General features: G+C 48.8%; 1 protein-coding gene across 1 annotated transcript; it reads left to right on the top strand.

The window, feature by feature from the left end:
* The first annotated feature begins 14,412 nt into the window (after positions 1-14,412).
* Positions 14,413-19,214, top strand: LOC119397110 (uncharacterized). Its single transcript, XM_037664550.1, has 4 exons — positions 14,413-15,115; positions 15,205-17,012; positions 17,732-18,277; positions 19,134-19,214. The coding sequence occupies exons 1-4, from the start codon at positions 14,413-14,415 to the stop codon at positions 19,212-19,214; spliced, it is 3,138 nt and encodes a 1,045-aa protein (XP_037520478.1).
* Positions 19,215-25,118: the final 5,904 nt, after the last annotated feature.

The raw sequence follows: 25,118 nt of genomic DNA, 5'->3' as shown, positions 1-25,118 counted from the left end.
CTTCGGTTGCGCCTAGTCAGTACATAACTTTCAGTGCTTGTCTCAGCTCTTCTTTGCCGTCCGCCCTGGTTTGCACTGTAGTTTTCAGCTTGAAAGAAAAAAAAATGGCTGTCACATGAAGGCGTGTGGCACGTGGCACAGAAAACGCACACAACGGGACACTATTACTACGAGATACACGACGTAAACCAAGTTTCAGGGGCTTTAGCACGACGCGAAAATCGGCGCAATCGGCCGCGAGCGCACTCTCGAGTGTTGGCGTTGATATCGTTGCGCCATCTAGTAAATCAGCCTGCAAACGCTCCTTTCCGCGCAGACTAAATTGCATTAATGGCCGTCGTATTCTTTCGTAAAAGCATTCAAAATAAACACCAAACAATATCTGCGCGTTTTTAATTGTGCAAATGCCTCTTTAGGATTGATATGTGATGGCAAGAATGACAACGTTCCAAGATGTCAGCGTTCTTGTGGTTAGCGGTCTCGCGGCCCAGCTTTTCCTCTTGAGTCAGTATAATAACTCTATGGTTAGAGTGACCTAGAATAGGGGGAGTGTCCAAAGCGCCGGCTCCCGCGTGGGCCTTTTGCCGTGAACTCCCGCGCCGCGCCGCCGCTGTGCCGGATCCGTGGGCTTTCCGCGCTCGGGAAGCGCGCGGAAAGCGAGGGGAGTCTGCTACGCGCTGTAGTTTCTTGCGCTGAGTTTCCATACAGGGCACTTGAAGTCTACTTAACTTTAATCATTCGGTTCGGAATGGAGCTTATCCATCTTTGAGCGCTGTGTTATTGCTGGGACAACAACAGAATGCAAAAAATCATATGTCAAGCGGCATCAGCGTGGCCTAGTTCGGGTCACAGAGTTCGAGAACGTTGGTGTGTGTAAAAACGCGCAAAACGGACACGCACAAGCAAAGAACGAAAAAAAAAAAACCCTGTTCGCACGAGTAATCGGGCAAAAGCATCACGCATGCACGAATTGAGAGTAATAAAAAAAAGTAAGTTGCACGCGCAGTCAGCTGAAATACTTGCGCGCAGTGACCGCTTCACGAGCTTTTTACTCATAGTCGCCACTGGTTTGCTAGCCATATGCACACCACTTTATTTGACACTTCATTAGCCTCCACAAGCTCTTTATTATGTACGGAGCACACCGGGAAGACGCAAGGGAAACAAAAAAAGAAAAAGAGTAGAGACGGCCATACGACCGCAATGCTGTTGGCTTATTTTTGTTTCTGAGGTAGCGTACAACAAGGCTCACCGTGCGCAAACATTTGAAAGAAAAGCAATGCCAGGTAAACTAACCTTATTCCACAAGTTTTTGCATAAAAGGCGTAATATAGAAAATGCTATACCAGATACCAGATATCACGAAACGAAGTTACAAATGCCCCCATTCTTGCTGTACAAGCTGCCTGAACGAAAATACGGTAAGAAATTGACAAATAGAAGTGTAATATCTCAATCACTTCAGAAAATTCTTAAAATGCACTGATCGCTTATGTACCTAGCCTGAAAAAATGCAACATGCGATTACACACACACACACACACACACCCATATATATATATATATATATATATATATATATATATATATATATATATATATATATATATATATATATATATATATATATATATATATATGGGTGTCAAATCACCCAGCCAAATCATGCCAAATCACCCGGCGTTTTTCCGACCATCACCAATATGGCTGAAAAAATTTCAACGTATTTCTTTAAGTTCAAGACTCGTTCTGCTCGTTTATTTCTGTCGCCAAAAATTTTCCCGCCTGTTTGTGGGAGTCTGTAGTTTTGCGCCGACTGAGCTAAAGGGCATCAAACAACAATTTTTTTCAGAGGGCGTTTATAGGATGCACTCAATAAAATGGTATTTCCGGCAAGCTTATGAAGTGATGTAACTAAAAATAATGACTTATTTATGTATATCGATTCTTCGAGGGCTTTTCGCACGAGCAAAATTGAATAAAGTTGCAAAGTTTGATATTTTTTCCAGGAACAAGGCAAACACAAAGGGTAGAAATTAATTATGTACCTAGCCTGAAAAAATGCAACATGGGATTACACACACACACACACACACATGTATATATATATATATATATATATAATTTAGTCGCTAAAGGCATACGAAATCGTCTGAAAAAAAATTTCGAATTTCACTTTTTTTTAGAAAAGCTCTGTATTCATCGTCAAAAAACTTGCCTTGGTGGTCGGACAACCCCATTTCCTTTTCCATTACTTTATAGACAGCACCATGTTTGACGTCTGCATCCCAGGTCAGTGGGCATGGGCTGAAGATTGTCTTTGCGAGTGCTTCATGCTGCTTGAGTTACGTCGGCGAAAAGCTGGTGGAGATGCAAAATTTCAAAAAAATATTTCTCAAGTTACAAAAATAATACCCTTTTGTAACTTAGTCTATGTTCATCTTATACATAGCGCTTTCGAATGAAGTATCGTGCATATTTTTAGTCCGACCACCAAGGCAAGTTTCTTGACGATGAATACAGAGCTTTTCTCAAAAAAAGTGAAATTCGCAATTTTTTTCAGACGATTTGCTACACCTTCAGCGACTAAATTATTTTTCTTTTCTAGTATGTCGAACAGGCTTCCAGTATATAATTAATTTCTACCCTTTGAGCTTGCCTTGTTCCTGGAAAAAAAATATCAAACTTTGCAACTTTATTCAATTTTGCTCGTGCGAAAAGCTTTGAAGAATCGATATACAAAAATAAGTCATTATTTTTACAGTTACATCACTTCATTAGCTTGCCGGAAATACCATTTTATTGAGTGCATCCTATAAACGCTCTTTGAAAGAAATTGTTGTTTGATGCCCTTTAGCTCAGTCGGCGCAAAACTACAGACTCTCACAAACAGGCGGAAAAATTTTTGGCAACAGAAATAAACGAGCAGAACGAGTTTTGAACTTCAAGAAAAGCGTGGAAATTTTTGCAGCCATATTTGTGATGGTCGGAAAAACGCTGGGTGATTTGGCATGGAATGACCCTTATGTTTTCACGGTTCTCGGAGGTTAGCGTTCGCTCGGTTCAGAGACTTTACAAAAAGATGTGGACGAGTAGTTACATAAAATACAATTGTTTCTGCGGCAGTTGAGTGCGCGCCAACAGGGCCCCCTATTGCAATTTCCCGCTTTTTCCTGATGACCTCACAAAGCGCCCACCCCAATTTCGTGCTGAAGCTCCTGAGTACCTAAATAGCGAGTCTGCTCATCATCATGAATAAATATAAAAAGATGACCAGACGGGTAAAGCAAGCCTCTTTTGTCCCGCAGAAGCGTGCAATCAGATGCTCTGAACTGAGAATCACGTTTGTTTTCGGGCGATCGCTCGTAACATGAAGTGAGGCATACACGATCTTGCACTGCTATCGTTTCATTTTCTTTGATTTGTCTTTTTTTTAACGCTAAAGCCTTAGATGCCTCATCAAACACGAAAATTGACCGTCGGCGTGCCGCGTAGCCAACACGAGTGATGCACAAAATCATCACACGATGACGTCGGCAGAGCTTGTGACGTCACTGTGACGTCATATGATGACGCCATCATATGACATGGTCGCTTTCTATTGCCTCCGTGATCGGGGGCCAATCACGGAGGCAATGTAAAAGCAGGTGAGGTGCAGAAAGCTTGCGATGCCTTCGATCCTGTCGGCAGTCCGAAACCACGTTATGTGCAGAAAGCTTTTGGAGACGGGCGAAGGAGGATCAATGCATCGACTGACGAAAAAGATGGCTTTCGTTTTCGAGTCATCTCCGGCGAATGCAAAAGGGACCATGTTTTTTTTTCATGTAGGTTTTTCGCACACATTTTACCCATGCGGTCACTTCTTCGAAATGTATGGGTAAGTCTAACATGTTGACATCGATATTGATGACCACCACGTTTTTTAGAACCTGACGGAAACAAATCGTCAGACCACACATCGTCAGAATTATTTCTGGCTACAGAAAGCGGGTTTGCGCGCCACGCACCATATCAGTATTCTTAGTCGTTACGCAAATGGCAAGCATGTCAAGTTAGTGATGCCATGACCTATCGGTCATGTTGGGCATACGTATATTCGTGCCCGTCCGTGCCAATTTTCGTGTATACCAAGTGAACGAGACGCGAGTTACGCGAGTAATTTTTAGGGGCGAAGCTCCCTATAGCGGCACCCGTTCGTCCCCATCGTAGTAGTGTGTAACCAGTCTTAAAAACGGAGGGGGCGTGCACACATGAAGGCTCCCTAAAGACAATGCGCTGCGACAGTACGTGATATGTATCGCCCTCTCCTCTCCTATGCTTCACCCTCTTTCTCCTCTCTACGGTCCCCCCCCCCTCCCCCTATCTTGCCTCGCGGCGCAGCGGCGCCGACGCAGGCAGCGTCGCGAGGCAGCGTCTTGATTGAAAAAACCGACTGCTCGCGCTGCACAACCGTTCACTGACCACCCCGTATATATAGGCACTGGATTTTGACCTCCAAGGTAGTGCGTGTGTGCGATTTCTCCTGTGCGTGATTAAACAATGAAAATTCACAGCGTACATGTAAAGTGAGCTGCAAGTCGTCATAACTCTCATCGAACCTTTAGTATAAACGCGCCCGATCTCACGTCGGTGATGATGTACTGGGGCAGAATTCACGGAAGATTCACGGTTTACCGATGAACCTCCGCAGCTTCGCCCACTCATCATCATTCACTCCGTGGATATGCTGTGATTTTTTACTTTTGGTACCGCCGCCACGCCGACTGACAGATTCGGCTTCGCTTGAAATGGCTTGAAACAACAGAGCGCCGGAGGCAGCCTTGTAAAACAAATCGAATGCACGAAATAAAAGATAGGATATGAAGGGTGCAAACGTACGCGTTAGCATGCATGAGCTAGTTACTACGTGCATATGTGCTACGTTCTCCTGGTTATCTCCAGTTTATTCTCTCCTGCAGCAAGATTACGTTCGTCATTCCACACGAAAGCAAGCTAAGCGCCTTTTCTCACGCTGAAGTGCGCGCAGGATGCGTTCCTCAAACAACCGCGGAAGTGTGGACCAATGCGGTGACAAACCAGCTGCAAGGATATATAAAAAACCCGTTTCACAACACACAAACGTGTTCTCTGTGTGATGAGTCGCTGCAGTATTATGGTGCAGTGACGAAGTAATAAACGTTGCCTAAATTTCCACAATTTTAGCTAATAGCGGCCAAAATATCAAGCGCGTAGCAGACGCTCGCCGCTTTGACGCGGCGTCCGCCACGGAAAAAGCCCACGGGTCCGGCACGGCAGCGCCGCGGCGCGGAAGTTCACCGCGAAAAGCCCTCTCTCCTCCCATGTATTCGCGCGGCGCTTTGGACACTCCCCCTATTCTAGGTCACTCTGCTATGGTCCTCAGCTATCCCTGGGCCCCAGAGTTGCCATTTCCGCTTATAATAAGCTTATTAGGGGCGAAGCTCCTTAAGGCGGCACCCGTTCGTCCCTCGTAGTCGTTGTGGTCGTAGTAGTCCGTAACAAGTCTTACGCTTTGACCTCCAAGGTGGTGCCGGTGGGAGATTTCTCCTGTGCGTTGTTGAACAATAAAAAATTCGCAGCGTGCGCGTTAACTAAAAGCCGAATTCTTCTATCTCTCATTCCCCATTAGCAGCCATTGGCATGTTCCAGTAGGAAACGTTAGTAGAAGTGTAAGTGTTAGCTAAAAGCCGACTTCTTCTGTCTCTCATTGCCATTAGCAGCCATTGTTTACCTCCAAGGTAGTGCCTGGTGAGATTTCTCCTGTGCGTGATTAAACAATAAAAATTTTGTTCAAAACGCCGTTGATTGATGAAATAAACCAACGAAAGACGCCAGATGTTTTGTAAAAGCAGAACGAAAGAACGCCAGATGTTTTTCTTAAAGTGTAGTAGTAGTAGTTGTATGTAGCCACCTCGCCCGATCGTCAACGGGCGAGGTGGACCGGCAACGGCGCGAGAACCCTGCCGTACGAGAGTTAAATCACACTAAAAGACATACTTTGCGGGCGATACACTCTAGTGAGCTTTCAACTTTTCGTCTTAATGTACATGATAAAGAAATTATTTCTACGAAAAACGCAAGGCACACCTTGAGCAATATATTTGGTTTTGGGACGCTAAATGGAACCATGAGGCGATGCGAAGCCGGAGCAGGCTAGTGAAAGAAACCCACGTGACCGGTATGGCAAATTGAGGCGCCATCTGTTGACTGGGATCAGAGTTAAAATCTGCGTTCCGTCTCTTTCCTCCCAACTCTCTTCAACCCCCTCTCTGGCGGGATCCACTCCCTTTCCTGCGGGAGGCGCGCTTTCCGCCGCCTTGCTGGCGCCGCCGACTTTGAAATCCGTTAGAAAGTTTCGTGTCTGGCGTTGCGTTAGCTGTTGTCGCTCGTCCGTTTCATGGTGCTCGCTCGCTGTGTGCTTGTGCGACGCGATGTTTTACGACTCGCGCTGTTCGTGCATAGTGGTTTGTTGCTTGAATACTTCCAGAACAAGTCCCGGAATATATGTGCCGGCCCCCAAAAGAACGACAGGTGAGCGTGCCCTTTGATAGACAGACAACGAACTTTGAGTCGCGGTTTTCATTGTGTCAATTTGAATTCACGTCCATACCGAGTAGCTGTTCTCTGCAGTGGGGCTACAGTTACTGTTTTCAAAAATGACTGATTTGAAAAGCGCAGGATGCTGCGTTTAAATCGTTATACGAACAAGCAGCGGACATGAAGCCCATGCAAAGTAACTATAGTTACAGGTTTACAACTCTCACAGAACCGCGTGCTTGAGTGTGTGCTTTGCATTTGTCTCCGGTTAATTACTCCCCATCGCCTATAACCACGTTTGTGAGACATTAGGTAGATGTATGAAAACTTATGCTGCTCATGAGACGAACAAACGAGTTCACTTTTGCACGAATCGACGGCGCTCTTTATCTGATTGAAACTTGCCCTTTTCTTTAGGGCGTATTTCGGAACGCAACACAGCTGATCGGTGCGCCCAGAGACAAGCTGAAGAATTGCAGAATCGGCGCACTTCAAGAAGAGATGCCATGAATCATCCGATATTAGCCGTTCATTTTCTCCGCATTTATCATCACTAGTTATATGAAAATCAACGTTTTTGGAAATGTAGTCAATAAAGTGCGGCCGATATTAGTTGTGTTATATGTGGAGTTCATTTTGACATCTTTAAAATGGTCGTTACTATATTATTCTGGTTTTAGGTATTTCAACTGCTTTCATTGTTTTTGCATTTCAGGAATGTTCAATTTTGTTAGTTATGATAATTTTGTGCAATATCGTGCGCATATATCAGAAGCTGTTCTGCACTTTTGTCAGTATAAATATTGTGTTTTTGAATATGTGCCCTAGTGTTATGTTCTGTTTTTTTTTTTCCACTGTTCTTTAAATTTTTAACATTGCCGAGAACTTTCGTGTTGTTTAGTGATCATGAACACGTGTATGTTAATATCCTGAGCCTGTATCGCACCACATTTGATAGAATGTTGATTTTCGGAAACGAGGAGAATAAAAAGATACCAAAGAAATTTTTTTTGTGAGTGGAATTCATTCTTTTGCGTTCTGGCACATGCTGCACGACTGCAGTGTTTGCAGAATGCCTGATTGCAAATTGCGCACATTCAAACACGCAGCGAACGCGCAGCGGATGCAAAAAAAAAAAAAAGCGCCCGGCGCGCTGCACGGCGCAGCACGCGGAGGAGGGGCGAGGGGGTCATAAAATAACGGAAGAGGGAGCCCGCGCACGCAAACAAAACAAACAGAGAAAAACTCGGCGCGCACGAGGGTGCTAGGAGAGGAGGCACGGCTGGTGTTAGTGTTGCCATGACGACGCATACCTTGTGCGCCGCCATTCTGCCGTTCGAGTCTCTGAATCCCAGCCGCCAGGATATTAACTGAAGGGACGTTTGGCGCTGCCAGCGCTGACGTCATGAATTAAGGCATCCTATGTGAGGTATACGGAGTAACCTCCCCCTGGCCGGAGCACTTGCACGATCGCGTTCCGTTGGCTTTCGTTGGGCATGCTACCGACCTCGCGTCGTGGAACGCGCGTCCTGTCTTCCCTCTAGCCTTGCCTTTAATTCGCACAGGGCGAGCGGGGAATGCGGTCGCTCTTGGCGCTCTTTCGCTCGGGAGCGGACTTCTTCCTTGCATTTCACCGATCACAAGTGATAATGAAGGGACCACGTAAACCAACAGTACAATAAAAGTTTGATGTTTAATATATACACGATGTTTCACACTCTTTATATTATGTACTGGGCGCATTTCACGGAAGAGTTTCACGGTTTACAGATGATTCCCTCCGTAGCTTCGCCCAACTCATCATCATTCACCCCGTGGATATGCTGTGATTTTTTTTTGGACTTTTTTTTCGTCGAGACGCTTCTAGAATTTTCCCGTCGCTTGTAGCGTTTTTCTTTTGGGCTTCTTTGCATTTTAGGGGCGAAGCTCCTTAAGGCGGCACCCGTTCGTCCCTCGTAGTCGTAGTAGTGTGTAACCAGTCGTAACGCTAGTACCAGATCTTGACCTCCAAGGTGGTGCCGGTGGGAGATTTTTCCTGTGCGTTGTTGAACAATAAAAAATTCGCAGCGTGCGCGTTAACTAAAAGCCGAATTCTTCTGTCTCTCATTCCCCATTAGCAGCCATTGGCATGTTCCACTAGGAAACGTTAGTAGAAATAGAAGTGTAAGTGTTAGCTAAAAGCCGACTTCTTTTGTCTCTCATTCCCATTAGCAGCCATTGTTTACCTCCAAGGTAGTGCCTGGTGAGATTTCTCCTGTGCGTGAATAAACAATAAAAATTTTGTTCAAAACGCCGTTGATTGATGAAATAAACCAACGAAAGACGCCAGATGTTTCTAAAGGAAAATGAAAAGACGCCAGCTGCTTAACGAAAGACGCCAGATGTTTTCTAAAGCAATGGTTTTCTAAACAATGAAAATTCACAGCGTACATGTAAAATTAAAGTGAGCTGCAAGTCGTCATAACTCATCGAACCTTGAGTATAAACGCGCCCGATCTCACGTCGGTGATGATGTACTGGGCAGAATTCACGGAAGATTCACGGTTTACCGATGAACCTCCGCAGCTTCGCCCACTCATCATCATTCACTCCGTGGATATGCTGTGATTTTCTTCCACAATATATTTATTTTAGTGATAATCACGTTTATCAATAGCGTGTTCGTCAATGACTTTGAGTAGTTGAGCGTTGAAGTCAAACATACGGTGAGGGAATCAACAAGTAACGTTAATAATGCACTGACAAAAGTACCGCCAACCGAATGGAGACTACTCGAAGACAATGTTAAAAACATGTGCTCTCGTCCATAGGTGCGCATACTTTCACTGTACAAAATACATCAAACAATTTTTTGAACTGCCCTGCGTATTTGAGAGACATCTTTTTAAGATAATCAAAAATATTTTCAAGAATGGAAAAAGTTTAAAATTTCCGTTTCTTTTTGGCTTCTTCGCCAAAGCAGCGCCACTTTTTTGGGCTTCTTTCATGATGATTATTTGCTTGTTAGCTCAGTAGCACCTGGCAACTCTGCTGGGCCCAAACTGAAACGCATGCATTGCAGTCATGCAACGCTCTCGTCACCAAAGTGCGAGCTTGACAAATCCAGTAAGGTTCTCGCAGCTGTATAAGCGTATCTCTAACTCCTCCATGTAGAGTAAGACTTGTTGCTGGGAGAGTTGGTTGAAATCTATGGAGTACATTTCAGAGCAAACTATGAAATAAAGCACGGGAAAAGAGTAGGAGAAAGCAGAAAGGTCGAGCGCTAAACCTTTCTGCTTTCTCCTACTCTTTTCCCGTGCTTTCTTTCATGGTTTGCGCTAAAATGTACCCCATAGATTCCTCCATGTAGGACTTGAAGATGAGCTCTGTTAACCAAAAGGGTCGAAAAGCGGTGACTTGGCAGCAGTATGATCGGGCGCTTCTCGTTTTGCGGATAATGCACGAGCGATAAGCGGCCTCCTACCGGAATAACTCCATCTGTGTCTAGTTGAGGGCCACGGTGTCAGAATAAGTTAGGTGATGACTCTGCCGCCGGCGCCGCGTCCAGATTGTGTTCGCCGCCTTGGCTGCTTTCTTTTGGCTGCGACAGGTGGCGCTAACAGACGGGGGCTCTCAGTGGTGTGCATGAAGTCAGAGGTAAAATCAGGAATGGATGTAAATCAAAGGACGGTGGGCCGCCTCGCGTGGGGCGCTCACGGGAAGACGACAAATGAGGCTGTAAAGGGTGATATGGGATGGACAGGCTTTGAAGTGAGGGAAGCTCAGAGCCAAATTAGATTCGAAGAGAGGCTGAGGAAAATGAAGAAGAGTAGATGGGCAGAGAAGGTTTTCAGGTATTTGTATAGAAAAAGCGTTCACACGCAGTGGAGAAAAAGAACTAGGAGGCTCACCAGTAAATATACGGCTAGCAGTGCGGGCGATATGGCAACAAGGAGCATTAAGCGGAAGGTCAGAGAGGCGCAGAGGACTTATTGGATGACAGCGATGGAAAAGAAGCCGGCTCTGAGTAACTACCGAAAGGGAAAAAACGAAATAAGGAGGGAAAGGTTTTATGATAATTCAAGGGGAAGCGCTTTACTGTTTGAAGCAAGGTCGGGCTGCCTTAGAACGCGAAGTTATAAAGCGAGATTCAGTAACGAAGACGAACAATGTACATGCTGCGGGGGAACTAAGGAAACGATGGAACATGTACTGATTGAATGTGGCGACATCCACCCAGGTATACTTGTGGGCACGAGTCTACAGGAAGCCTTGGGTTTTAGGGACAACAATGCAAAGCTGAACACGTCCGCGATAGAAATAAGTAAGAGACGGTTAGAGTATTGGTGGCAGAAGAGTAGAGATAAAGTACAAAAATAAATAATGGGGGAAAAAATAAGGTCATTCTGCCTTAAGAGGCAGAGAGATAGACCGTGAATTTATAATTTTTTTTGGTATAATAAGATAGACTTAATCAATGTAGATAAGGTATTAGGCCAGCATGAAACAAGGAAGTTTTTTCTTTTTTCTTCGAGCATGGTGGCAGACATGTCACCGCCCCGTTATAAAGGGGACGCTCATAGCATCCATCCATCCATCCATCCATCCATCATTGGGGAAAGGCGCCGATCCGCGCGTAGTAGGTTATAGCTGCGGAACCTCGCTTGTTTATTACGCTCGATATACTTATGTACAAAGATGAGAATAAATTTGTACACTGGGACTTTGCAGTTACGAAATTGATTTTCTGATTGTATATGAAGATTATATTTCCCAACAGCGTTCTTGTCATATAAATGTTCCAACAGGAGCAAACGTTGGTCTCGAAAGCGGTCGCATTTTGACGCGACCGCATTAAAGAGCTCGTTTCGCTGAAATCCCGGTGTCGGCGGCATCGGCGTCGGCGTCTTTGGTTCTGAGCAAGAAAGCAGCGTTGGCCTTGATTGAAAATTCGAGGTAGTTGCAATAAGGATAGGAACTCGAGGGCGTTTGCGGTTTGGCCTACCTTGCGGCAGTCTCCACCGAAGAGCGAAGGCACGCTAGCGATAAGGAAGGCGATAGTGTGCGTGCGTGCTCGTGTGTGTGCGCGCATGTGCGTATGCGAGTGTATACTCGCGCGTGTGTGTGTGAGCGTGTGTATGTGTGTGCGTACATGGGTGCCTGCGTGCGTGTGAGTGCATGTGTGCGTGCGCGTGTGCGCATTTGTGTGCGCGCGCGCGTGTGCGTGCCTATGTGTGCGCCTCTGTGTGCGTGTGTGCATTTGTGTACGTGCGTGTGTACGCGTTTGTGTGCGTGTGTATGCGTGCGTGTGTGTGTGCGCGCGCGTTTGTGAGCTCGTGTGTGAGTGCATGCGTGCTTGTGTGTCAGGGCATGTGTGTGCGTATGTGTGTGCATTTGTGTGCGTGCGCGCGTCTGTGTGTATGTGCATTTGTGTGCGTGCGTGTTTGTGTATGCGTGTGTTTGAGTGCGTGCGGATATCGCTGTTGCACTCTAGTTGCTTAGCAAACTGAACAAGAAAAAAAACTTCGTCAGACAAGTTTCAACCAATGTATCACGAAACTATCTGTTCACTGATTATTCTACAACATTTAATGTTTCTTGGTCTAATAGGCATAGATAAGGCAGCACAAAAAGTAGCATCTGAACTTAAAACAAGAAATTACCTTTCCGGCTTGATGACGACGTGTGTCGGTGGTGCATAGGCCATTCACACTATAAATGTTGTGTTCAGAAGCCTCCTGTTCTTCACGTGGAGGAGGCTCGTCGCTGCAGAAGTCGAAGCTCGGCCTCTTGCGTTGCGTGCCCGTTGATTCAGTATCGCCATGCACTGGAGTCGCTGTCTCTACGTGCAATAAATTCGGCGTACATTCAGCGGTAGGGTAAGGCACCTCCGAAGCAGTTGAACCTTTTGGTCCTCGTCGCTTCCGAGAAGTCGGCAGTAGAGCCTGCCGTTTTCGCGGAGGTTTCTTGGTTCGTTGCTGCACGGTCAGGTATATTGTGCTGAAAATGCTAGGCACAGCATCCGAAGAGAGCGTAGGTTTCTTTCAGGTGTGCAACAGGACGTTTTCCTTGTACTCTGCATGATATGGTGTAGAGATCGCTTCTTCCGGGAAATGCTTCGCGCACACATGGTCAGTAGGCTCCAAAACTCTGTCTGCTCTCGGAATGGCTCGTCGCCGCTCACCTAAGCGCTCTGGTTCACGCCGAGCCTTGAAAAGCGACACACGTTCCTTACAAGTCCTACCTACAACCCGACTTGCAATTCGGGACAAAACATTTTTTGCCCATTTCGAGGCGCGGCCGACAAGGCCTAAAGTGTACTCGGCATCGTACAAAGCGTCGAGGTATACGCGCACTCAATACACGAATCAGCAAAACAAATGCACTGACAGGGCTCACAGGCACAGGGCACCGCGTTTATAAATCACAGAATGCCATGCACACAAAGCTTTCAGGAAGATCTTTCTTTGCGCGCGAACTTCAGAATGAGCGCCACGCGAGACTCTGAGACTCCATTCTGTAGCACCATCTCAACGCGCCCCGCGAAAACTACTCGTGGCTCAAGGTCATCGGCCAACACAATTTGCCCGCGCCCTCTCCTCAAGCGGAGCGGCGAGTGTCAGCACCTAACTTATTCTTACACCGTGTTGAGGGCGTAGCTCAACCTTTCGAGATGTGGACTCCACTGGCTGGCCCTTGGACAAAATGGTGAGCTCTGCAGGAGAGCCTTGTTCTTGAGTACGTCTTATCCAATACTTTCCAGCGCTCAAGATTTCGGTTGCCACGAGATGTCCAGTTGAGTGCATCGTAGTCTTGGATATGCGCTGCTTTAAACGATAACGACGAAGACGCAGAGACGGACATAGGTAAACGGGACAAAAGGAAACTTTCAACTCTTTGCGTTTTGTCCCGTTTACCTCTGTCCGTCTCTGCGTCTTCTTCGTCGTTATTCTTTAAAACAGCGCATATCCAAGACTTCGGAATGTCCAGTTTCATCAGTCCCATTTCTGCAGCCATCGGTCAATCTATGCACCCAAACAGTGTCTCTAAGTAGGAGCTGAAGCCTGTTGTACAGTATAATGTCGATGATTGGAATTACGAAGCGTGTTTCTACTGCCGCATAGACTGCTGCAACTTCACCTTTGGTGGGTTCCGCTATGACTGGTTCGTTCTACAGTAGGGGCCATTCGGAATTCGGTCTTCCTAGCCGCTGAGGGCCATGCCACCATTTAGAGCTGCACATCAGTTTCTCAAGCGTCACACCACGCTTGAGCAGGTCAGACTGGTTGTCCAGCCCAGGGCCGTACCTCCACTTGGATGGATCTGTTATGCACCTAATTTCAATGAATCTGTTGACAACGAACTGTTTCCAATTTGTCGCGTCACCTTTTGTCCATTAAGATACGATCATGGAGTCTGTCCATATCTAGTAGCCAATTCGAACACTTCTCAAGGCACTACTCACGTAGGCCAACATTCTTGAGCTAATTAAGGCTGTCAAAAGCTCCAATGGCGGCAGCGTTGTCGCCTCAATAGGAGCTACACGTGACTGTGCAATCAACAATGTCGGCTTCTCAGGAATTGTCACGACGTAGATTGCTGTTCCGTATGCCGCTGGATTGGCATCACGGAAGGCATGTATGTGTGGTGAACTCTAAATGCGCCGCGGTGCAGTCGTGGCGCTGCCAGCGTGAGGGAGAACGATATTACCTTTCCACCCTCTGCGCCGTAACAAAGGCACGAAGGAGGCGCGGAGAGGGAGAGAAGGAAAACCAGTTCGCTGAGAAATAAAGCCAGTTGGTACGGAGACTCTCAACAACACGCCTCGTCTCTGCGTCGCTCACGCGTACCAACAATTGGTGACCCGCAGTCCCGAACATGGAACACCACGACGCCGTCGCCAGGCCGACAGTAGCGGTGTTAGACGTGAAGCTTCCTCCCTTTTGGACCAGCGACCCGGCACTTTGGTTCGCCCAAGTAGAATCGCAGTTCGCCGCCCGCTGCATCACCACCGACCACACCAAGTACCACCACGTGGTCGCCAACATTCCACCTGCCACAGCGAGCGAGGTGCGCGACATTCTGCTTGCCCCACCAGCCGAAGATGCCTATCGAGTGCTCAAAGAGACGCTGATTCGCCGTCTAACCCCTTCGGAGCCGGAGCGCCTGCAGCAGCTGCTACGCGAGAACGAACTGGGCGACCGCCGACCCAGCCAACTGTTGCGCCACATGCAGCAACTAGCGGGCTGCACAGCAGGTCTCGACAGTCGCCTGGTGCAGGAGCTTTTCCTTAAAAGACTGCCCGCAACCGTGCGGATAGGCGTCACGGCCTCCGGAGAGACGGACGTTTCCAAGATCGCCGAAATGGCTGACCGACTCATGGCCGTCAACACGCCAGCAGTTGCCACGGTGCTCGCCGAAGCCTCGCCCTCTCCCGCCTTGTTGGAGACTCGTGCGGCAATTTCTCGCCTCGCCGACACCGTCGCGGCACTACAGTCGCTACAGGCAAGCGGAAGCCAAAGCACACGGCGGAGTGCTACACAACAACAGCGGCAGCTGTGCTGGTACCACCGCAAGTTCGGTGATACTGCACGGAAATGCGTGCCGCCGTGCGAGAAATCGGGAAACGCGCCGAGCCAGCACTGACGGCGACAAGTGCCACCGGCTCAGCGGAAAGTCACCCGTCGGTCTTCTTCCTGACTGATCGAGAGAAAGGCACCCGTTTCCTGGTCGACACTGGGGCAGAAGTGAGCGTTGTGCCAGCGTCGCCAGCGTCGCCAGCCGATCGCAAAGGCCCGTGTTCGTCACCGTTGCAAGCGGTAAATAACACGACGATACCGACGTACAGGCACCGCTCACTCTCGCTAGACCTGTGCTTCAAGAGGAAATTTCGGTGGATATTCGTGGTAGCTGACGTAAAATTTGCTATCCTGGGAGCGGACTTCTTGCGTCACTTTGGACTGCTTGTTGATGTACGCAACCGGCGTATACAGGATCCCCTCTCACAAGCAGAAGTGTGCGGAAAGCCGTCTAAGCATCCGCCCCTCAGCCCTACGCTCGTGATACCACCGGGCACCGCCCGTTTTACGGCTATCCTACGCGAGTTCCCCGAGCTGACGCGGCCGCCACAGACCGGCGGGGTCGTCACACACAATGTATTTCACCACATTTCCACCACAGGGCCCCCGGTTTACGCACGCCCACGCCGCCTGTCCCCCCAGAGGCTTCAAGTAGCACGACAGGAGTTCGACCACATGCTCGAGCTCGGCATAATCCGCCCATCCGCTAGCCCTTGGGCATCTCCACTACACATGGTGCCAAAGTCTACACCAGGAGACTGGCGACCCTGCGGGGATTATAGAGCCCTCAACCGAGCAACCGTGCCCGACCGTTATCCGCTACCTCATATTCACGACGTCACGGCCAACCTGCATGGTGCGACACTTTTCTCCAAGATCGACCTCGTACGTGCCTACCATCAAATTCCCATGGCCTCAGAAGACATCCCGAAGACGGCAATAGCAACGCCATTCGGCCTGTTCGAGTTTCTCCGCATGCCTTTCGGCTTGAGAAACTCCGGACAATCATTCCAGCGCTTCATTAACGGCGTTTTGCACGGCCTCGACTTCTGTCATGCGTACCTCGACGATCTGCTGATCGCAAGCGGCTCACCAGATGAACATGAGGTGCATCTGCGATCCGTGTTTCAGCGCCTGGCAGAGCATGGAATACTGGTGAACACAGACAAGACTGAGTTTGGTGTGCACAAGCTGACGTTTCTTGGTCACGTCATCTCGAACTCCGGAATTAAACCTCATCCAGACAAGGTTAAAGCTGTCGAGCAGTTCCCACAACCCAACACTAAACGTCAGCTCCGTGAGTTCCTCGGTCTCGTGAACTACTACCGCCGTTTCATCCCCCAGTGTGCCACTATTCTACAGCCTCTCCACCTCCTGCTGTCGACACACGAAGGTGCCGCTAAGGATACCAAGGATACCGCTAAGAGCTCTACTGGACGGAGGGCGCCCAAGCGGCCTTCCAAGAGGTCAAGAGACGTCTTGCCGACGCCGCGCTTCTCACTTACCCGCAACCGGGAGTTGCAGTGCGTCATGGTCGACGCATCGAACGTAGCTGTGGGTGCCGCACTCCAAGAACTCATCAAAGGGGTGTGGCGACCAATCGCTTTTTTTTCCCGGAAACTGACATCCACCGAACAGCGGTACAGCCCCTTCGGGCGCGAACTGCTGGCCGTCTACGCGACAATCCGGCACTTCCGGCATTACCTAGAAGGTACCGAATTCTTTGTCCTGACGGACCACAAGCCTCTCATGTATGCCTTGCGTTCACTGAATGCTGAGGGGGGCGCCCATACAGCCCGCGAACTGCGGCAGATGTCATACATATCTGAATTTACCACCGACATCCGCCACATCAAAGGAGTCGACAACACTGTCGCCGATGCCCTTTCGCGCAGCCCGGTCAGCGCCATAACCTGTCCCACAGAAATAGATCTCAACCAAATGGCGGCTGCTCAACGGGATGACGACGAATTGCGCCGCCTACAAGAAACGTCGACGTCACTAAACCTGCAGTGGTTACCCTTGCCAGGTACAGAAGGGCTTTGCTGCGACACGTCTACTAGCACGTCACGACCATTTGTGCCTGTGCACTTCCGTCGCGATGTATTCGCATCGCTACACGAAATATCACACCCGGGAATCCGAGCTACGCAAAAGCTTCTAACGGCACGCTTCGTATGGCCCGGCATCAACCGCGATTCCCGACAATGGACTCGTGAGTGTCTCGCATGCCAGCGCTCCAAGGTACAGCGTCACGCCGTGACACCGTTGGAGACGTTTCCCGGGCCAGATGCTCGATTCGACCACATACACGTGGACATCGTCGGGCCTTTGCCACCCTGTCAGGGCAAATGTATCTGCTAACTTGTGTAGACCGTTTCATGCGTTGGGCAGAGGCTGTTCCCATGCCAGACATCACAGCCGAAACTGTTGCCCGTGCTTTCGTCAGTCACTGGCTCTGTCGCTTTGGCATGCCATCATCCATTACAACCGACAGAGGAAGCCAATTCGAGTCCGCATTATTCGCCAGTCTAACAAAACTCACCGGTGCTTCGCGCATCAGAACGACTGCCTACCATCCGATGAGTAATGGAATGGTTGAGCGATTCCACCGACAGTTAAAAGCCGCACTCATGGCAAGCGAAGAACACTCCTGGGTCGAAGCACTGCCCATTGTGCTCTGTGACATACGCACTGCGTTCAAGGCGGACGTCGGCTGCAGCGCTGCAGAACTTGTCTACGGCACAACCCTGCGTCTGCCTGGCGAGTTCTTTGTGCCTGACCAACAACAAACCCACATTCCTGCTGGCGACTACGCATCTTGCCTACGTCACATCATGACAAAACTTCGACCGACACCTCCACGAAAGCCCACAGAAAGAAGCATATATGTGAGCAGCGAACTCGAGTCGTGTAGCCACATCTTTCTGCGCAACGATGTAGTACGAAGATCACTACAAACACCGTACGACGGACCCTTCAGAGTTCTCCGCCACGGAAGAAAAACGATTACCATCGAAAGGCATGGCCACAAGGAAGTGGTGTCATTGGACAGAGTTAAGCCGGCACACAGGGAGACCAACCAGTCCACGACAGCAACCTCCGCCCTTCCACCCGAAACCTGGCGAACAGCGCCACATCCCACACCAGCGGCGGACCCCCAAGTGACTGAAAAATATCACACACGCAGTGGAAGACGGACAGGTGCGCCTATAGTGTACTAGAATATTGTTCTAGTACACTATAGGTGCGCCAAATCGCCTCAACCTGTAGCCGCGTTTCATTTCGCTCGTGCTCTCACTAGGGGGGGGAGTACTGTGGTGAACTCTAAATGCGCCGCGGTGCAGCCGTGGCGCTGCCAGCGTGAGGGAGAACGATATTACCTTTCCTCCCTCTGCGCCGTAACAAAGGCACGAAGGAGGCGTGGAGAGGGAGAGAAGGAAAACCAGTTCGCTGAGAAATAAAGCCAGTTGGTACGGAGACTCTCAACAACACGCCTCGTCTCTGCGTCGCTCACGCGTACCAACATATGTATAGCCGCCCATTTTTTAACCTGAACGCGCGAGCGTCGACCACCGAGTCGATAAGCGCCGGTTCCCGGCGTCCGGACGTCCGGTTCTCGGAACAGCCTAGCAGAAGACAGCTGCACAGGACTGTCCACCATGCGCATGCGCGTATTCTCGTTCATTTCACTGCTGTGCTCCGTTAAACGGCGCTTATCGACTGGGAGGTCGGCGCTCGCGCGTTCAGGTTAAAAAAATGGGCGGCTTACATCCGTCAGCAAAAGTATACGGAGCACGGGAGCGCGTGCCAAAATTATCGTCTGCGCCCTCTAGTGGCGAGCTGTCTGGTGTAGAGAGCATAGCTGAGGCAGCGCGTTCGCCAGAGCAATGCTCCTGACAGCAGACTACTCGCCAACAGACGGCGTAGACGGCAATTTGGGAACGGATCTCGTGGCTCGTATACCTTTGCTCACGGGTGTAGTTGAAGCACGCTGGGCATTCTTCTTCCACCACACAGGTAACGAGGAACAGCAACGGCTTGCAGTTGCGGCAGCTGGATGACCCAATCACGTTATTCCTTTTGCAGGTCAATGGGTAGGACTTCATCCCAGCTGATCCCGCGTATCCACAGCTTCTGAAATAATATTGGCATAAAAATTCTATATGGTTCTACAAGTCCCAATGGGTCAAATATTCTTGATGCTGCCTGCGCGATAAATCCTTTTGTGTACGTCTGCGCTGTGATAAATCTCAGCCGAATTTCAAACGAAAAGCTGAATTCGTCTCTCGCAAGAAACCCCACCAGACCTAGGACATTGACGGTCTTGTCGTGAAGAACAACCATTTCGCCACTAGCGGACTCTTGTTGACGTTCTAGATTTTCCATCAAAATTTCTGAATTCGTTCTCCACTTTCGCAGTATCATGTTTGCCGGTTTCACTATCGTTCGCGCTTCTCGGTAAACCCTAGTGACCTCCTGTTACGTATCAGCACCACTGACCAGGGGCGTAGGCAGAAATTTATTTCGGGCGAAGGGAGGGAGTGCCTCCTTCATCGGAAGTGGGGGCCGGGTAGGAAGACGTGGTCAAGTGCCATTTTATGCCTTGTATCTCATGGCAGAAAAAATTTGGGGGGGGGGGGGTGTGGAGGGGACGTGGTGTCGTGCGCCACCCCCTGGCTACGCCACTGCCAGTGACTAAGCCGTTTACATAAAATGACTCCGCAAGAGCTTGAGTTGCTTGTGCCACGGCAGCTTGCGCTCTTTTCACGTGGTGGAGAATACTAACTGTGAGCCAGAATGGGCTACCCGTAGCTCCGAACTGTACTCGTGTCACCCTCCACTCTTGCAGGTTGACCTTGGTTTAATCTTCCGCAAACCAGAGAAAGCAGAAAGCATCTCTGTCTGCCTCCCGCATAGCAGTCTGAAGGAATGCCTTTTCTATGCCCGCGACCATTGCCAGCAGGCGCGTTCTGAATCATAGAAGAATTTTAACGAGGTCTTGACACAAGTTGCCAGCCTTTTCAAGGCAGTCGTTAACTTACTAGCATCCTTTGGCATGCGACGAAACTTCAAATACCACTCGAACTTTTATCATGAGCGCTTGTTCACGTTTGGCTTCCTTGTGCGACATGTAACTCCGTCACGTCAGTATGTACTTACATCACTGACGACTTCAGCGTGTTCGGCTCGCATACAATCTCTTATGGAACGGTCATGCGTTTCCAGCAGCCCCTTCTGGTTTTGAGACTTTTGACACGCTTTTCCAGTCGAGTAGCGGTGAATTGCCCGTCGCTTACAAGCTCGGACCCATCTTTCGAAGGGAACGTCACTTGATATCTTCCGTTGAGAAAGCTAATCTTTTCCTCAAAATGTGTCATTTTCTTGGTTATTCAGGTGGTTGGCCTACCGCACGTGTGATCCCCAGGTTCAGAAGTTCCCCAAAAGAGTGCAGAAACTCGTCGTACTCGGTAGCTGGCCCCTTTAGCACGCACACTATCATTCTTTGGTTGAGAGATCAAGTGCGATGTACTTCCCTGGAAGGTCCACCCAAGGTTGGAGCTCAGCGCAATCAATGATTCGTTGCTTTCGCACAGCAAAACTTCGCCGGTCAACACTTTCCACATCTGAGCGGAACCGATAACTACGTTGATACCACTCTTCGTTTTGAAAAATGGCTGTATCAGTTCATCGGCGACATCCTTTCCAAGCTTTTTTAATAACGCGACGAAGTCTACGTTCATTGTTTTCTCTTCGTTGTCCGGGCAGATAGATGTGTGGGATCTCAATTGCTGGTTGGACTACCTCCTCGTCGGAAAACTGACTTCGCCTTCAGAGTTCTTAGATTTGACGCCGCTTAGCCGCTTGGCCTGATGCACTCGCGAAAGTGTTGAGTGCCATCCGAGTTCACAAGTGTTGGTCTGCTAGGCCGTTTCTTCTTCCCCGTAATGCGCTATACCATTCCAAGGCCATCCGAGTTGTTATCATGCTTTTCAGATGGAAGAGCTTGGACAAAGCTTTAGTTATTAAGTTCCTGCGACTTTCACCCTCGAAAACTCGTATGTAGCGGCAGGTGTCATCTTTATGGCCCATACTCGGAAAGTCTCGACAAGGACGCAAGTGATGCAGCCTTCATTTACGGGTGGTCTTCCAAGTGATGCGCAGACTGTCGTAGTTTCTTCGTCATTGTGGTTGACATAGTCTGACTTCCGCGAGTTGTTGTCGGGGTCACACGGTCACACATGCTCGTTGCCTGTCGAGCTTTGCGTCTCGTGCAGGATATCTTTCTTTTGCGTTCCCGTGCCCGATGTCCTTTGGTGGTGCAGCGGACACAATCTTTGTCATTTGAAAGTTTTCCCTTCTTTTGCGTCAGTGGTAACGGACTTCTGCACAATTCTGATCTGTGTTGACTTAAGAGCAGAAAACGCAGTTGTCCTTCTTTGGTTTCCCTGCTGAGTTACTATTGTCACGTGGTCATGACGTCGACGAAGGCAGCAGTCAGCGCGTCAGAGATGAAACTCTTTATTTGGCCGAACTTGTGGCCGGGAAACTGAAAAGCAATACACTGATAGCGGCGAATAGAGCGTCGACCGTCGATCAACTGCGTGCTGCGTGCTCTTCTACTCCGTGCTCTTCCACTGCGTGCTCTTCCACGGGACATAGTCGTTCAGGGCCCGTATTCTCAAAAGGCAACAATCGCAAAAGTATCGCCATTGGTGCGAGCTGATTGGCTATTGAGCAAACCGGAAAAGTAAGGGCGCCATCTGGTAATTCCGCCGACGTCAATTTTGCGTCATGGTGCTCGACGCTGCTCTCGACATATTTGCAATAAACGAAGGCACCGTTAACCGTCGGTTCGTGGTGAAGTCTAGCATTTCAGTGACGTAGGCGGTAGCTTCTAGTATTCAATCCTCGGTGGATATACGCAGCATTTTTACGCAGGAGCTTTCATCGAGCCTTACCTCGGGGTGTTATCAGCACCCGTTCTTTGCCAGCGCGTGTTTTTTCGTGGTTTAAACGTCCCAGGAACATGAACCGTGCGTTGCTCGCGTGGCTTATCGCGAGCCGGCAACATGCTGAGATCTTGAGACGATGTCGCTGCGGCGGCACGCTACAGCTGAACTCTCCGAGTACGCCGTGTTAAACTCTCAACGAAAATACGTTTCACACAAAGTTGCATTCTTTAAATATTACACTGTGCAGTAAGACAGATAACTGGGCAAGTTGGTATGTATCCATATTTAAACTTTTTTAGCGCGCACAAAAGACAAGGACAAGAAAGAGACACACGAGCGCTCGTGTGTCTCTTTCTTGTCCTTGTCTTTTGTGCGCGCTAAAAAAGTTTAAATATGATTACACTGTGCATTAAATAATTGAACAAAAAAACGTTGAAAACACTTTCAACACGTCTTATACTTCAAATAGCCACAGCCAAGCCGGCCAAGCCTGGCCACTGCGTAGAAGCAGCAGCACACGCTCGAAAACGGCGCACTCGGGTTGTTCTGCGCTCGTACGGTGCGCTCACTCCTGTGTTACCAACGGCCAGTTGCAACAATGACGTCACAGGCAAGTGTTTTTTTTACCTACTGAACGCATCAAAGTCTACGTCACCAAACGCGATACTATCGCCTTTTGCGATCGTTTGAGAATACGGGCCCAGTACTATCGATCGTGTGCCTTCCAGAGAGGCGATGCTACATCCATAGGACTGCATAGTCTACTCAACTTCCTGTGTCTTGATTTGGAGAGATTCTAGAAGATAGTTTCAAGGTTGCCAGAGGACGAGAACTCGGAACAGCCCCAGTGGCGAGTCAGCTGACGTGTCCTGGCCGTAGGAAAGCTACGTCGCCTGCACATAATAGTGCCACGTGCGTTTCTTCTTATCACTTTTGCTGTATTCGGTTTTTGCTCACAAAGACTGTCAGCAACGCTCAGCGCAAACCGCACTTGATCGTTCGAGAAGCTTCGCGATTATTGTAGATCACTTTGTTAAGATTGCGCGCAAGACGTGAACACTCGAGCTTATTCTAGAGCACGGTGTTAGAATAGTTTAGGTGGAGCGACGGCGCATTGGAATGAGGAGAAATCGGGGACCTCTTTCCCTTTCTTGCCGAAAGGAGGCGCGCGCGGGGCGGTGGCCACCTGGCTATACCCAGCACAAATCTGACGCTTCTAACATTCGGTGTTTTAGCGTGTTTAGCAATATCTCAAGGCCCTGTGAGGATTGTGTGGTATTGTAATATCATATATATAAGTTAGATATAAAGACTTAGTAGTGTTTTATGCATGACGGTTCGGCATGCGGCGTGAAGCTCATAAACACCACCTTCGGCCTCGGCAACACCGTGGCTAGGCGATCGTGCCCGCATTTGTCTACAAATGTAAATCTGCAGTTGCGTGACGCGTGTTGAATTCACCCTTCATTTGCCCTCGAAAGATAAATAATGTATTTGCGGTCAGCATCATATAAAGAGCAGGTGTCATGTTAAGCGGCATTTCGCATATGAGATCAAGTGAGCCTTCAGAATCTTTTACTACGAACCGCTTATTTGCAATTTCTGTAAACATTTGCGAGAAGACGGATGCTTTGATGTAATGGAATAAAATAACTCTATTTATGTCTTTCGGGGCGTGCGCTAGCAGGTGACGCGCCGCTCCCACGTCGGAAAATACAGGATTGAAAGAGAATGCAATGAAGTTGGGCGACAGCTTGTGGCCGATGACTACGAAGGCGCTGTTTGACATATTCAAAATAAATATACTGCAAGATATATACGTTATGGTGCGCCAAGCATTTTATCACAGTATTGGCACGATCTACGAATTTTACATATTTTTGCCTGAAAAAGCTGCTTTAGCTCGAGTATTGTATGGTGCGGCTAAATGATACGAAAGAATGTTTCCTCACAAGAACGTTTCCTTTTAAATAGCGCTTCCCATGATTTGGTGACAAATCGCACATCAAAATGTTTTTCACAAACAAAATTTGTTGCTTGCAACTCGCGATTTTTCCGTGGAATAGCAGTGGCCACAATTTCAAGCGGTCACTACCCTTCGGAGCAGCGAAAAAGCAAATTTTTTCCGTGCACGATTTGTAGCCCGAGATGCATCGCGGCAAAGAGCACTTCTTGCCCATCTGGACAATATAAGTTGTGTAAATAAGGACACGATGAACAAGGATAAGCTATTTGAAATAGGCTAGCATTTAGGCGACAGGTGTTTCGACTGGCGAACGCATGTGCTCGAATAGGGCCTCGTCTGGTTTGGCGTGTTAGATTTAACGGGTCAGACAGTGACGTCACGGAATATGGTGTCACTCTCAATTCCTGTATTCCCGAAAGAAAAACTGGAAAGCAAATGGTTAGGACGCTGAAAAGGAAGCGGGCACGACCATTTCACGTTTGTGCACCCAGAGCAGGGCACAAAGTTCTACTTCTGCTACTGCAACAAACAGCATGTCTGTGACGAATAACGAGAGGCAGAATCAGAATGGCACATGGTGAGTCAAGATGGATTTGTCGGTAAGCAGACGTTACCCTTCACTAACACGCGCCAGCCAGCACGTGTAAACGTTTCAAAGGCGGCTGAACAATAACTAACACCGTGGGCGGCTGCTTGAATCCATGCGATATGGATGGTGCATGCACAACGACAACCCATGAAAGGAATTTCTGACCTACCATTGTCAAATGTGTTGATTTCTTCTTACAAGCATCATATAGAGAGACGTCAACCCCCCTCACCCCCGCTTTCTTTTTCAGGGAATACCTTTTTCTTCTTGACTAACCCAGTTCGGGTCCGCCACGGTGGACCAGTGGCTAAGGTGTTCGGCTGCTGACCCGAAGGTCGTGGGCACAGTGTTCCGTTGTCGCGGGTTCGATTCCGGCCGCGGCGGTCGCATTTCGGTAGAGGCGAAATGGTAGAGGCCTGTGCGATGTCAGTGCACGTTAAAGAACACCAGATGGTCGAAATTTCCGGAGCCCTCCACTACGGCGTCTCTCATAA

Source organism: Rhipicephalus sanguineus, chromosome 6 (genome assembly GCF_013339695.2).
Source record: "Rhipicephalus sanguineus isolate Rsan-2018 chromosome 6, BIME_Rsan_1.4, whole genome shotgun sequence".
In the NCBI taxonomy this organism is placed as follows: domain Eukaryota; kingdom Metazoa; phylum Arthropoda; class Arachnida; order Ixodida; family Ixodidae; genus Rhipicephalus; species Rhipicephalus sanguineus.
Note: the sequence above shows the minus strand (reverse complement) of the source record. Positions and strands in the feature narration are given on the sequence as shown.